The following is a 14,595-nucleotide window of genomic DNA, read 5'->3' on the forward strand; positions in this document are numbered from 1 at the left end:
GGCTCACCCCGTGTGGGGTTTGAACTCAGGACCCCTGAGTTGCATGTTCTACCTACTGAGCCAGCTAGCTATTTATACTTTAAAAGTTACTTTGGCTGTTCTTCTAGGTCCTTTGCATTTTCTTTATTTGAGAGAGAACATGAACAGGGGAAGGGGCAGAGGGAGAAGCAGACTCTCCGCTTAGCAGGGAGCCCAATGCTGCCAGATGCCAGGCTCTATCCCAGGACCCCAGGATTATGACTCCAGCTGAAGGCAGATGCTTCACCAACTAAGCCACCCAGGTGCCCAGTCCTTGGTATCTTCATGTGAATTTCAGAATTAGCTTGCCAGTTTCTACAGAAAATCTACAATTATTGAATCTATAGATTATAATCTATTTGGGGTTTTTTGCCAGTATTTTATAGGTCCACGTATACAGATCTTTTGTACATCTTTGCCAGATTATTTTTGGTTCAAGATTTTATTTGACCGAAGGAGCACAGTAAGGGGAGCAGCAGGCAGAAGCAACAGCAGGCTCCCCACTGAGCAGGGAGCCTGATGTGGGGCTTTATCCCAGGACCCTGGGACAATGACCTGAGCCAAAGGCAGACACTTAACTGACTGAGCCACTCATGGGCCCTCTTAGGAATAAATCTGACAAAGTCTTTCTTTCTTTCTTTTTTTTTTTTTTAACATAAGACACAGAGAAGCAGAGACACAGGCAGAGAGAGGGGAGAAGCAGGCTCCCTGTAGGGAGCCCGATGGGAGACTCGATCCCAGGACTCCAGGATCATGTCCTGAGCTGAATGGAGGCGCCCAACCACTGAGCCACCCAGGCATCCCAAAAATAAAGGATCTGTTCTTGAAAAGACTTAATGGCAGGCATGTCTGACAAAGGCTTTAAAACAATGGCCTTACAGGTACTTAAAGAGCTAAAGGTGTGGAGAAATTCAAGAAAACGTGTGAACAAAACAAGTATCATTAAGGAGGTGGAAAACCTGAAAAGAAACTAAAAAACTTCTGGAGCTGTGAAGTCCAATAACTCAGAACTTCACCAGAGGGCTTCAGAGGCAGACTTGAGCAGACAGAGGAAAGAATCAGATACTGAAGAAAGGACAGTGGGGGTTACTGAGGCTGAGAAATAGAAAAAAAAAAAAAAGCACAAAAGTGAACAGAGCCTAATAGGCCTCCAGGACATCATAACCAGGACCAATATGAACATCATGGGAGACCCGGAAAGAGGAGAGAGAAAGGGGCAAAGAGTATTTGAAGAAATAATGGAGGAAGGGGCACCTGGGTGGCTCAGTCAGTGAAATGTCTACCTTGGGCTCAGGTCATGATCAGTCCCAGGATCCTGGGATCGAGTCTCGCATTGGGTCCCTTGCTAAGTGGAGAGTCTGCTTCTCCTTCTGCCCCTCACCTAGCTCATTCTCTACCTCAGAATATTTTTTAAAAAATGAATTTGCTAAAAAAAAAATGTAAAAACACTAATTGCAAGGGATACATGCACCCCTGCATATAGCAGCATTATTTACAATAGCCAATTATGGAAACAGCCCAAGTCTCCATCAGATTTCACTCATGTGGAATTTATTTTTTATTATTATTTTTTAATGATAGTCACACACACACAGAGAGAGAGAGAGAGGCAGAGACACAGGCAGAGGGAGAAGCAGGCTCCATGCACCGGGAGCCTGACGTGGGATTCGATCCCGGGTCTCCAGGATCGCGCCCTGGGCCAAAGGCAGGCGCTAAACCGCTGTGCCACCCAGGGATCCCTCATGTGGAATTTTAAAAAAAGCAAAAGAGGGCAGCCCGGGTGGCTCAGCGGTTTAGTGCCACCTTCAGCCTAGGGCCTGAGCCTGGAGACCTGGGATCGAGTCCCACGTCAGGCTCCCGGCATGGGGCCTGCTTCTCCCTCTGCCTGTGTCTCTGCCTCTCTGTATCATGAACAAATAAATCTTTAAAAATAAAGAGCAAAATATAAAAGCGAGAGAGAATTGAATCATCACAAGGCATCCTCAACAAGATTAATTAACTTGAAGCCAGCCATATGGAGAAATAAACCTAGATAGAAATAACCTAGATATAACCTAGAAATAACCTAGATAAAGGTAAATACATAGGCAATTATAAAAGGTCATATTGTACAATTAGCCTGTAACTTACTTTTTGCTGTGTGATTTAAGAGACTAATGCAAAGAAAACAACTATTAATGTAAAAGGTAGTTTCACTACCTTTGGTTTGTAACTCCAAATCTTGTTTTCTACATGATTTGGGAGACTAATGCGTTGTTCTGGGCACACATTGTATAAAGATGTAATTATAGGGCAGCCCTGGTGGCTCAGCAGTTGGACATCTGCCTTCAACTCAGTGCATGATCACAGGGTCTGGGATCAAGCCCCACATCAGGCTTCCTGCATGGAGCCTGCTTCTCCCTCTGCCTGTGTCTCTGCCTCTTTCTGTGTCTCTCATGAATAAAATCTTAAAAAAAAAAAAAAAAAAGAAAGAAAAAGTCCTAGAAACAGAAAAACTATGGAGAAAAATTCCTAGAAAACAGAAAAACTATGGAGACTGAATCTCAAAGATTTGTATTAAATCAGTAATCGAAAATCATCTCACAAAAGCCCAGCCCCTGAAGGCTTCACTGGTGAATTCTACAAAACATTTAAACATCTTTAATTTTAAGATTATTTGAGAGAGAAAGCACAGGAGCAGGGGGACCGACCGAGGGGGAGGGAAAAGCAGGCTCCCTGCTGAACAGGAAAGGAAGCTCAATCCCAGGACTTAGGGATCATGACAAGTCACAGGCAGATGCTTAACCTATGAGCCACAGATGCCTCTACCAAACATTTAAAGAACTACTACAATACTTCTCAAACTTTTCCAAAAATTGAAAAGGGGGGAATGCTTCCTAACATTCTATGAAGCCAGACAAAGATATTACAAGATAACTACAGACTGATATCCCTTTTGAACATGGATGCAAAAATCCTCAGCAAACTAGAAGCAAACAGAATTGAACAGCATTTCAAAAGGATTACACACCTAGGGACACCTGGGTGGCTCAGTAATTGGGCCTCTGCCTTTGGCTTGGAGTGTGATCCTAGAGTCCCAGGATCGTGTCCCACATTGGGCTCCCTGCATGGAGCCTGCTTCTCACTTTGCCTAATTCTCTGCCTTTCTCTGTCTCTCATGAATAAATAAAATCTAAAAAGTTACACACCATATCCAAGTGAGATTTATTCTTGGAATGTCAGAATGATAGAGGTAATTAATACACCACATGAACAAAATGAAAAAAAAAAAAAAAACCCACATGAGGGGATCCCTGGGTGGCGCAGTGGTTTGGTGCCTGCCTTTGGCCCAGGGCGCGATCCTGGAGACCCGGGATCGAATCCCACATCGGGCTCCCGGTGCATGGAGCCTGCTCCTCCCTCTACCTGTGTCTCTGCCTCTCTCTCTCTCTCTATCATAAAGAAAAAAAATATTAAAAAAAAAAAACCCACATGATAATGCAGAGAAATCATCTGACAAAATTTCATTATATATATATATAAAAAAACAATAAAATAGGAAAAGAAGGAAACTACTTCCACCTAATAAAAACTGTATATGAAAAATCCACAGCAAACATAATACTGATGAAAGACTGACTTTCCTCTAAGATCAGGAACAAGACAAGGATACCCACTTTTACCACTTCTACTTAACACAGTAGTGGAAGTTGTAGTCCGAGCCATTCGGCAATAAAAATAAATAAAAGGCACCCAAAATGGAAGAAAAGTAAAACTGTCAGATATCTTTTTTTTTTTTTTAAAGAATTTATTTATTTATTTATTTATTTGAGACAGAGAGAGAGAGGCAGAGACACAGGAGGAGGGAGAAACAGGCTCCATGCCAGGAGCCCAACGTGGGACTCGATCCCAGGACTCCAGGATCAAGCCCTGGGCCAAAGGCAGGCGCTAAACTGCTGAGCCACCCAGGGATCCCCAGATAATATCTTAATATATAGAAGATCCTGGAATCCACAAAGAAACTGTTGGAGTACATGAACTCAGCAAAGTAGCAGGATACAAAGTCAGTACAAAAAATCAAATGCAAAAAAAAAATCAAATGCATTTCTATATGCAAACAACAATCTGAAAAGGAAATTATAAAAACAATTATGTTTACAACAAAGTCAGAAAGAATAAAATACTTAGGAATTAACCAAGGAGGTGAAAGACCTGTACAATGAGAACTACAAAATGCTGCAAAGATGACACAAATAAATGGAAATATATCCTATGTTCATGGATTGGAACAATATCAATACTACCCAAAGTGATCCATGATTCAATACAATCCCTACCAAATCCCAGTGATTTTATTTGCAGAAATAGAAAAACCTATCCTAAAATTGTTATGCAATCTCAAGGGACCTCAAATAGCAAAACATTCTTGAAAAAGAAAAACAAAACTAGAGGACTCACACTTCGTGATTTCAAAACCTACTACACCAAGCTTCAGTAATCGAAACAGTATGGAATGGGCATTAAGAACAGACTATAGAGGGCAGCCCCGGTGGCCCAGTGGCTTAGTGCTGCCTTCGGCCCGGGGTGTGATCCTGGAGACCTGGGATCAAGTCCTACATCAGGCTCCCTCTCTCTTCCCTCTGCCTGTGTCTCTGCCTCTCTCTCTCTGTGTATGTCTCTCATGAATAAATAAAATCTTTGGGGAGAAAAAAAAAGACTATAGACAGATGGAACAGAGTAGAGAGCCCAGAAGTAAACTCTTGTATATATGGGTCAAATGATTCGTGACAAGGGTGTCAATACCATTCGATAGGAAAAGAACAGTCTTTTCAACAAATGGTGTGGGGGAAAACTGGATAATCACACCAAAAAGAAAGTTGGACCCTTACCTAATATCATATATGTAAACTAATTCAAAATGGATCAAGGACCCAAAACAATAAAACTCCTGGAAGAAAACAGAACAAAAGCCTTAGGATGACGTTGGATATGGCAACGATTTCTTTAATAGGACACCGAAGGCACATGCAACAAAAGAAAAACAAGTTGGACTTGATGAAAATTAAGTTTTTGTTCTGTTTTGGCTTTTTACAATAAGAGACGCTATCAACAGAATAAAAAGGCAATCCATGGGAGAAAATATTTCCAGGTCATCTATCTGATGAATATCCAGAACACAGGGAACCCCTACTAAAACGCAACAACAGGGCAGCCCCGGTGACGCAGCGGTTTGGTGATGCAGCGGTTTAGTGCCGCCTGCAGCCCAGGGCGTGATCCTGGAGTCCTGGGATTGAGTCCCACATCGGGCTCCCTGCATGGTGCCTGCTTTTCCCTCTGCCTGTGTCTCTGCCTCTCTCTCTAGCTGTGTCTCTATGAATGAATAAATAAAATCTTAAAAAAAATAAAAATAAAAAAAATAAAACTCAACAACAAAAACCAGATAATTCAAAAACAGCCAAAGGATTTGAACAGGCATTTTTCCAAAGATCTATGAATGGCCAATCAGCACATAAAAAGGCGCTTGACGGGATCCCTGGGTGGCGCAGCAGTTTGGCGCCTGCCTTTGGCCCAGGGCGCGATCCTGGAGACCCGGGATCGAGTCCCACGTCAGGCTCCCAGTGCATGGAGCCTGCTTCTCCCTCTGCCTGTGTCTCTGCCTCTCTCTCTCCCTGTGACTATCATAAAAAATAAATAAAATAAAAAAAAAAGGCGCTTGACATCACTAATCATTAGGTAAATGCAAATCAATACCTAAATGAGATAGCACCTTACAACCATTAAATTAGGATGGTGATTACTGAGAAAAACAGAAAACAAGTGTTGGGGAAGGATGTGGGAAAATCGGAACCTTATACACTGTTTTAGGAATTAAAAATGATACAGCCTCTGTGGAATACAGTATATAGGCTCATTGAAAAATTAGAATTACCATGAGCCAGAAATTCCACTTCTGAGTATATACCCAAAAGAACTGGAAACAAGGTCTCAAAATATCTGCACTATGTTCACAGCAGCATTATTCACAGTAGCTAAAACATGGAAGCAATCCAGTGATGGGGGGAACACAGGTATAGCTGAGGACAAAGCACAAGCCTGGGGCAGCACATTGACAAGTCCTTGAAACAGGCAGAGGGACATTTCTCTACTCTATGGACTCAAATGCCTCAATGTTAATACTTTGCTAAGTGCAAAAGGCAATCTCAGCCTGACCCCCAGGATCCTCTAAGTCTACTTTAACATATAAAAATTCCTTTAGAAATTTCCTTTATCTCTACCCCCCAAGATACTTGTTGGCGATCATCCCCCAAGCATATGGCTCACGGATACACATCTGAAGGGTCTCATGACTCAGGTTTTATTAGATGGTAAAAGTGACCTTGCCCCAACAATAGCTAACCTCCTCAAGGTCCTGGAAACTTTGCTTCCAAAATTCCTTAGAGAGTACCTATCCCCAAACCCCTCCCAACTCCCAGGGTAAATAATCAGCCACCCCCGCCACAGGCCTGGGGCAGCAGCTCTTTCTGTTCATGGGTCCTGTCCCCGTGCTTTAATAAAACCATCATTTTGCACCAAAGACGTCTCAGGAATTCTTGGTTGGTTGTTGGCTCCGGATCTCACCCCACCAAACCTCACCTGTATTTCAAAACTTCATCACATGCGTCCATCAACTGATGAGTGGATAAACAAAATGTGGTAAGTGTATGCAATGAATATTATTCAGGCCTGAAAAGGAAGGAAATTCTGCAATCTGCTACAACATAAATGAACCTTGAGGACATCATGCTAAGTAACTAAGCTACTGACAAAAAGATAATGTTTGACTCCACTTATATGAGGCACTCAGAGTAGTCAAAATCAGAAAGTTGGAAGGTATGACGCTGGTGGCCAGGGGGATTGGGGAGTTACTGTTTAACATGTAAAAATTTTTTTTGTTTTTTTTTTAATTTGACAGAGAGTGAGCAAGAGTACAAGCCAGGGCAGGTGGAATAGAGGGAGAGGGAGAAACAGGACCCCCGATAGCAGGGAGCCTGATGTGGGCTTGATCTCAGGATCATGACCTGAATTGATGGCACATGCTTCACCAACTGAGCCACCCAGATACTCCTAACAGGTAGAAAGTTTTACAAGATGAATTCCCTTAAGACGCCTGGGTGGCTCAGCGGTTTAGCACTTGCCTTCAGCCCAAGGCCTGATCCAGGAGTCCCGGGATTGTATCCAGCATCAGGCTCCCTGCATGGGGCCTGCTTCTCCCTCTGCCTGTGTCACTGCCTCTCTCTCTCTCTGTCTCTCATGAATAAGTAAACTAAAAAAAAAAAAAAAGAATTATTACAGGGGTCAATGGGAGTGTTGGCTGTACAACAATGTAAATTTATTTAATACTACTGATATACATACTTAAGAATGGTTAAGATGGTACATCGTTCTGTATATTTTAACTCCAGAAAAAATGACCAACAAAAAAAGAACATATAATGAGGTATATTCACACCACTGAATATTGCATTAACAGTAAAAATGAGTGAACTGCAGGGCACAGCATAAGTGGATCATATAGTGCTGAATGAAAAAGTGCCACAAAGGAGCATAAACAGAATGATGCCATTTACATAAAGTTGAAAGCAAACTAAAGTCTACTGAATACGGATGCATACAAGGGTGATAAAATTCCAAGTGAAAATAGGTAAGGAAGGATGACAACAATGACCCCTGCTGGTCCCCAATGTTGGCATGACCTCAATTACATTGGGTTGGGGGGGGGATGATTTAAAACCTATCCTCATCTGGGCCCCCCTCCCAGAGGTTCGGATTTCACTATGTCTGCAGGGCTGGCCTTGGGCCTTCCCTTCCAAAGCTTCAACAGGAAGACAGAACTGAAGATGAAGATGCACCTCTAAGGGGAGGCAAGAGAGCTGTGATTGGGAGGGGCAAATGCATGGCCACTGGGGTGCTCGCAGTGGTTTCCTTGGCTGGGGTGGGAGTGTCACTGGTGTTAAATGTTTAAGTTACTGTATTATACATTTGTGTTACGCCCTAGCTGTAGAGGTCAGCTCCCCTCTTTCTCCACAGCATACACGTAGGTGTTCCAGGGCCCACAGCTCACAGCCCTTACTTGGAGTTGCTTGTCTACAAAGTATTCCACACGGCAGGGCCGATCCAAGCTTGTTGTGTCCTTGTGGCCAAGCTGTCCATATTTACCTAAAGTGAAACAAGCCCCTTGGCCATCCTCCCCAAAGGCCCCGGGGGCTTCTCCCCTCCAGGAAGGAAATTCAGCCCATCAACCAAAGTGCAGGGCTTAAGCCACCCCTCCACTAGTGTCTGCTCTGGAAACTCAGGAGACCAGCACCACCGAGTCCTCATGGAGGCAATTGCCACCACCCACTCCAGGCAAGATACTCTTATAGGTTCTCTGCTCCTAATTCCAGACACTCAGAACAGAGATTTTTTTTTCTACCCAGTGCCAGACCAACAGATGTGTCATAAATGCTGCCTTATTATTCCCTTAAGACAATTTTTTAGAAAGATAAATGGGAAGTAGTAGTATCTATTTCTCTCCTGTGTGGTTGCTGACCTTTGGTGTACTTAGATCTGTTCTAGACAAGGAAATACACAGCATTTCCGTCCCAGACTTGCCAGTGGTCAGACCCAGGCCCCAGCTTCCACCAGGCCCCTTCCTCTCCAGGTCTGAGCATCATACAAGCAAACCTTCTACTTACCCCAACCCCAGGTGTAGAGCTCCCCAGTTCCTAAAACCAGAAGGACAGGAAGGGGCTGTCATGAGGCATTTATCTAGCAGGCCTGCCATAACCCATAGCCAGCATCTTTTAAGTGTCCTGAGCCCTGCTGGCTCAGCACCACATACTGTCTAACAACTGATCGCATCCGGGTAAAGGATCCAGATGGAGAAAGTTGACCTTCCTGTATGCCAACTGATTGGCCTGCATCTCCCAGCTACCAAGTTCGGGAGTCTGAGAAGCTGGACTGGGCAGGCCCCGACATCAGAAGAAGCAAACACTAGCCTCCCTGCAGGAGAGACCTTCAGGGCCTGACAGCTGGGGAGCTACTGTGAGAGCCCCATTGGGGTTGGGGCTGTTGTCGCTGAGGGAGGCGGCTGCTTATACTTGTCAAAGACACAAAAGAACTTTTTAAGGTAATCACACTCTTCTCTGCAGCACCAGCCCAGGAATGGGGTGAAGGGACTCCTGCTCCATAGTGAGCCAGCCCGCCTGGCCCCACTCACCGGTCACCACCGCTGTGTGCCGGGATCCACAGCTGGCCTTGACTGCATCTGCGCCCAGGGGAAGATCCAGTAAAGCTGGGAAGGGCTGGATGGCTATGAAGGGGGCCGGGGCTCCATCCTCACCCCTGGCTGTTCTCCTCACTTCAGAGCCATCTTCGTTCAGTCCACTGGCTTCAGAGAAGCAGTAAAAGTGAGGATGATAGTGACTGGTAACACGGAGCCCCGGCCAACACCTTAGCCACACAGTAACTCATCCCGCACAACAGTGGTGTCCAGTCCAAGCTGACACTCCCACCGGCGTCAGCCCTGCCGTACTCCCATCCATCCCCACAGCCCAGAGTGCTGCGGTGGGTCCTGGGGTCCCAAAGATGTCACACGCCCCTTCAAAGCACTATAATGTCTCAGGCCATCATATGGCCAGGAGTCAGGAAGGACAGAAACACGTGTAGAACTGCCTCTCACCTTCCCTCGGAATCGTCTTTGTATCCTCTGCCAGGCTCCTGGAGGGCAGGGCCAGCTGCCCTGATTCGTTCCAGCCCCAGATATAAATATCCCCAGTCTCTGAAAAAAAGAGAAAAGGGACCCATTAAACAGACCATGAACAGCACCCCCACTGTCCTAAGCCCCTGGATCCATCCAAAGGCCTGTAGACCCACTAGCTCCCTAGGGCATTAGTTAATGCCCGCCCTGTTCAGGTCAGTGGCCGCAGGCCCCCGCAGCTTTCTTGTCTCATAGGTTCCCTTTCCCCTCCAGTGCCTTCCGTCATCCTCTTTTTTTTTTTTTAATTTTTTATTTATTTATTTATTATAGTCATACACACACAGAGAGAGAGAGAGAGAGAGAGGGGCAGAGACACAGGCAGAGGGAGAAGAAGGCTCCATGCACCGGGAGCCCGACGTGGGACTCGATCCCGGGTCTCCAGGATCGTGCCCTGGGTCAAAGGCAGGCGCCAAACCGCTGCGCCACCCAGGGATCCCCATCATCCTCTTTTTTAAACCAAGTCTCTCGGACCTTCCCCTCCAGTTTCACTTTTTCCTTCTGTGGATAAATTGCCCCCTCCCCCCCTCCCACGAGTGAACCGGCCTAACACCATCTTGGACAAACCTGCCATGACCACAGCTCTGAGACCTGAATGAAGCCTTCTTCAGTCAGAGACTGAATGAAGAAGGAACAACCCCCAGACATACCTTCTTTTTTAAAAACCACACACATAATAGCCCTTAGCATCCTCGGGGCATAAGGTCCTGGGATTAGGAGATGGGAGTGACACAGAACTGCTCCCAAACATTCTCCTCCTGAGTGGTGACCACCCCCCCCCCGCCCCCCTCCCACCCCCTGCCCCAAGGACTCCCAGCCTACAGGGCTATAAAGGCAGGTCTGAGGGAGGGAGGTGCAGGCACAGGTGTCAGGCTGCATGTGGTCTTTGTATTTGTCTCCAGCTCCTTTGGAGATCATTTTGCATCAACTTCCCTTTCACGGCACACCCACCACACACTTCAGAAATGTACCCCCAGAAGTTCCTAAAGGCCTCCCTTTCAAGCCCACTGAGCCCACGACACCCCTTTCCTCAGGCCCCCTCACTGGTCCAGTTGAAGGCCCCTTCTAGCAGCTCTCAGCTTCCTTGCTTCGCACAACACTACATTTTGTTGGTTGGAGCAACGGCTCTCACGCAAAAATTCACTAATGACAGTAACTACTTTTTATCAAGTGTTTATGCCTGTGTTTTAAGCACTTTTCAAATAAAATCATTTAATTCTCCGAAGAACCCTACAGAGGGTTGTGGGAGGTTGTTTTATTCATGAGAAAACAGGAGGCACCGGGGAGGTTACATGCTTGGTCCAACCTGAGGGGCCAAGTGAGGATTTGAACCTTAAGAGTCTGCTCTGAAACTTCTGTGCTCCAAACACTACAGCAAACTTAAGACTTCACATTTCTTCCAACCTCGAGTGTGAGACTTCCCATCTGGCTCTCTTTAACCTTCTCCTCCCTTTCCTCCCTGTGGTTTTCAAGTCTGGCTGCCAACCCAGGTCCAATACGGGAGGCTGGGGGGTGGGGGTGGTGCAGGCACACCTGTTTATAAAGCTGCCCCCCCACCTCCCCCCTTGCAGCATAGAAGTGGCAGCCAGAGCCCCAGCCGCAGGCCCTCCGAAGACCCTCTGCTCCCAGCCCCAGCCAGCAGACTGGAAGCAGCCGCAGCTGGGTGGCCTGTGGGGGCTGGTGACTAGATCCCAAGTGAAGGTTGGCATTCTGGGCTCACCCTCACCACCAGCCCCCTCCTGTGGCAGCTGAGTGTCCTGTGTGAGCCACACGTCCCACCTGCCCCACTGCACCCTTTCTTCTCGGTTCTCCTGGGCTCAGCTGCCCTCACCCCTTCAAGCGCCCTTGCGGAGTGTTTTAGACAGAGCCTGGGCTGGAGGCCGAGGGTGGGACAGTAGGGAGCCCACGGTGGAGGACAGCAGACAGCGAAGTGACGTGGGAGTGGGTACCGGCCGGGCTGGTTAACGTGAGGTGAACCTGGAAGGAGGCCCGGCTAGGCTCCCTGCCACCAGGAGGGGAGAAGGGAGGAGGCTTGGGGCCTAGGAGGCCAAGGGTTGGTCGGCAGGGGCACGCGGTCACTCACCGCTCACACACACCGAGTGCCAGCCGCCGGCGGCCACCTCTGCCACGGGGAGGCCCTGCAGCGCCTCCAGCAGCCTCGGCTCCGGCTCGGCCTCCAGACTCCCGTGGCCCAGCTGTCCGTGCCTGAGCGAGGGAGGCCCCAGCACGTCTCCCTCCGGCCTCCCCCGGGCGGTCCTCTCCCCCGCCCCCTCGGCGCCACGTTACCGGCGGCCCGAGCCCTCCCCACCCCCTCACCTGCCCTGGCCCCAGGAGAACACCTGGCCCGCCTCGTCCAGCAGCAGCGCGTGCTCGGCGCCCAGCTCCAGCCGGCGGGCCCGCAGCTCCGGGGCCAGAGCGCGGCAGAAGGGCGGCCGCGGGCTCACGTAGGCGCGCGCGCCGGGCAGCAGGGGCAGCAGGGGCGGCGCGCCCGCCGGGGGCTCGCCGCGCGCCGCGCCCGCCGGGGGCTCGCCGCGCGCCGCGCCTTCCGCCTCGGCCTCCGGGCCCAGGGCGCGGGCCCACAGGGGCTCCCCGCGCATCGCCGAAGCCGGCGCCCAGGCCTGCAGCTCCGGCCCGGCCCCGCGCCCCGGCCCCGCGCGCAGCACCACGAGGAGCGCCTCCGAGGCCCACGCGTCCCTGCAGCCGCCCGCCGCGCCGCCCGCCGCGCCCGACAGCCGGACCTGGCCTCCACCTGCGGGGCGGGAGGGCGGAGAGTGGGCTGGGGAGCGGGCGCGCCTGGCACGCGGGGCCCGGGGCGGAGGGGGGCGGGAGGGGGGCGCTCACGGGTCACGAGGGCGGTGTAGCTCCAACTGGCGCTCACGCGGCGGACGTCGGCGCCCGAGCCGGGTGTCTGCAGCGGCTCGGGGCTGAGCACCTGGCGCCCGCGCCCGGAGCCCGGCGCCTGCCCGAAGCCGCAGAAACCGAAGCCGAACCAGGACCCGCGGCGCTCCTCGGCCATGCCCGGGCCGCGCGCTCTGCTGGCTGCCACCTGAACGGGGCGGGGGGGCGGGCAGGGTTAGGCATCCCACCAGACTCTGGACGAGTCTGGGCTGCCTAAACGGGGGCATCTGCCCCGTCCTCCCTCGGACTCAGGCAAGCTCCTTGGTCCGCAGAGGAGGCGCCGGCTAGGTAAGCCGCCCTGCCCTCAGCCGCCGTCCTAGGATTTGAGCCCCTCCAGCTCCCCGTGTCAGGCACGTTATCTCAGGTCATCTGGGGAACCGGGATTACCCCCATTTGGCAGACAGCACTCCCAGAGAAAGTAACCCTTATGCCATCACACTACTTAGGTCCAAGAGGGGCGGGGGGCTGAAATCTGGGCCACCGACTCCACGTACAGTGCTCTTCCCACCCGCGCAAAGCAGAGCGTTTGGGAGCCAGGGGCCGGGCGGGGTCCACGTTTTTGCCTCTGCACGTGGTGGTGCCTGTGTCCTTGGTCCGGTCACTTAAGCTCTGAGTCCTATTCACGTCGTTCGGTGCTGCAAAGGCTGGGAGAGGAGAGGGTGCCGTCTACTCTGTAGAACCGTGTGCAGCAGAGGGAAGCAGACGGTTCACACACCGGCGCACACCGCGAGAGGCGCAAGGTGAGCGCCTTGTGAAAGCCAGCACCTAGAGTTGATTTTTAAAAGTCCGGTGGGACTTACTGGTTTTCAAGGGACCTCACCTAATCATCGATTCGTTCTACAAGCATTTATCGATGCTGTACCGTCTGTCCCCCAGGGGCTCACACATAAATGGGGAGACAAAAGCACAGCCCAGTGGCTACAAAAGCAACGCCGCTTTCTCCGTGCAGCGTCCGGCTTTGAAGTCAGACACCGGGTCCCTCCTGCGGCCAAGGCGCCGTGACCGAGACCTGGGCTTCTAAACCGTTTCGCATCCGGTCCCAACCCCAGGGGCCCTCTGACCTTGACCCTGTGCCCTCTACCCTCCTCGGGCAGCTGCTCCGGACGGGTAGTCACGAAGGAGGAAAAGCGGGGACGCGGAGCAGCGGCCCAGGAATCGGCGGGAGGCCGCCGCGGAGTAAAGATTTGCAGAGCCGCGCCCGGTGCCAGGCGCCCATTTGCTGCCGCGGCCCGCCCTCGGCCAATCGCGGGCGAGGGCGGTGACGTCACCGCTCGGGGCGTGGGCTGGGCCGCTGCAGCCTCGGCCGTGAGGTGGGGTAACCTCCGGTGGGCGCGGGCCCGAGGCAGGGTTTGGACCGGACGTGGCCGCGGAGCTTGGGTTGGAATCCGAGCCGCAAGGCTGGCGAGGAGCGACTGCGGAGAGACGAGCACCCCGCCGTTCCCCGCAGCCCGCGACGACCGCAGCTCACCACCTACACTGGGGGCCGATGCCCAACCGGAAGCAGCCGTGCTAGGCGGGCCCGTCGGCGAGTCTGGCCTCCCATTGGCTCGGGACCTGTCACGCGTGCCCGCGAGCCAATGAACTTCGACCTGGGCTCGGCGAGCGTAAGCCGGCCTCTCGGCTCCGCCCCCGGGCGGTGGGGGAGCTCGCGCTCTCGCCTGGCTGCGCTACGGGTCTTTCCGTGAGGGAAGAGTAAGCCCTGGCATACCAGCCTCAAACGCAGGGCACCGCCTGAGTGGAGCCACTGGGAACTCTCAATATGAAGATGAAAGTAGGGGCGCCGGGGAGGCCCAGCCCCTTGGGAGCCGGCTTTCCGCCCAGGTCATGACCCCAGGCCCGGATATCAAGCCCCGCATCCAGCTCCCTGACGGGCGGGGAGCCTGCTACTCTCTCCCTCTGCCAGTGCCCCTGCTTGTGCTCGCTCT

General features: G+C 51.1%; 1 protein-coding gene across 2 annotated transcripts; it reads right to left on the bottom strand.

Moving 5' to 3' along the window:
* Positions 1–7,344: 7,344 nt before the first annotated feature.
* Positions 7,345–14,141, bottom strand: RCCD1 (RCC1 domain containing 1). 2 transcript variants are annotated; one of them, XM_072737337.1, is made up of 8 exons: positions 13,732–14,141; positions 12,614–12,818; positions 12,089–12,521; positions 11,856–11,977; positions 9,698–9,796; positions 9,236–9,406; positions 8,712–8,741; positions 7,345–8,193 (listed from the first exon to the last, which is right to left on the bottom strand). In XM_072737337.1, the coding sequence occupies exons 2-8, from the start codon at positions 12,786–12,788 to the stop codon at positions 8,042–8,044; spliced, it is 1,182 nt and encodes a 393-aa protein (XP_072593438.1). In that variant the 5' UTR covers positions 12,789–12,818; positions 13,732–14,141; the 3' UTR covers positions 7,345–8,041. The 2 variants fall into 2 exon arrangements, with proteins under 2 accessions (XP_072593438.1, XP_072593437.1); XM_072737336.1 differs by lacking the exon at positions 13,732–14,141 and adding an exon at positions 13,165–13,303.
* Between the last annotated feature and the right edge of the window lie 454 nt (positions 14,142–14,595).

The sequence above is a fragment of the Vulpes vulpes genome, chromosome 14 (genome assembly GCF_048418805.1).
Source record: "Vulpes vulpes isolate BD-2025 chromosome 14, VulVul3, whole genome shotgun sequence".
In the NCBI taxonomy this organism is placed as follows: domain Eukaryota; kingdom Metazoa; phylum Chordata; class Mammalia; order Carnivora; family Canidae; genus Vulpes; species Vulpes vulpes.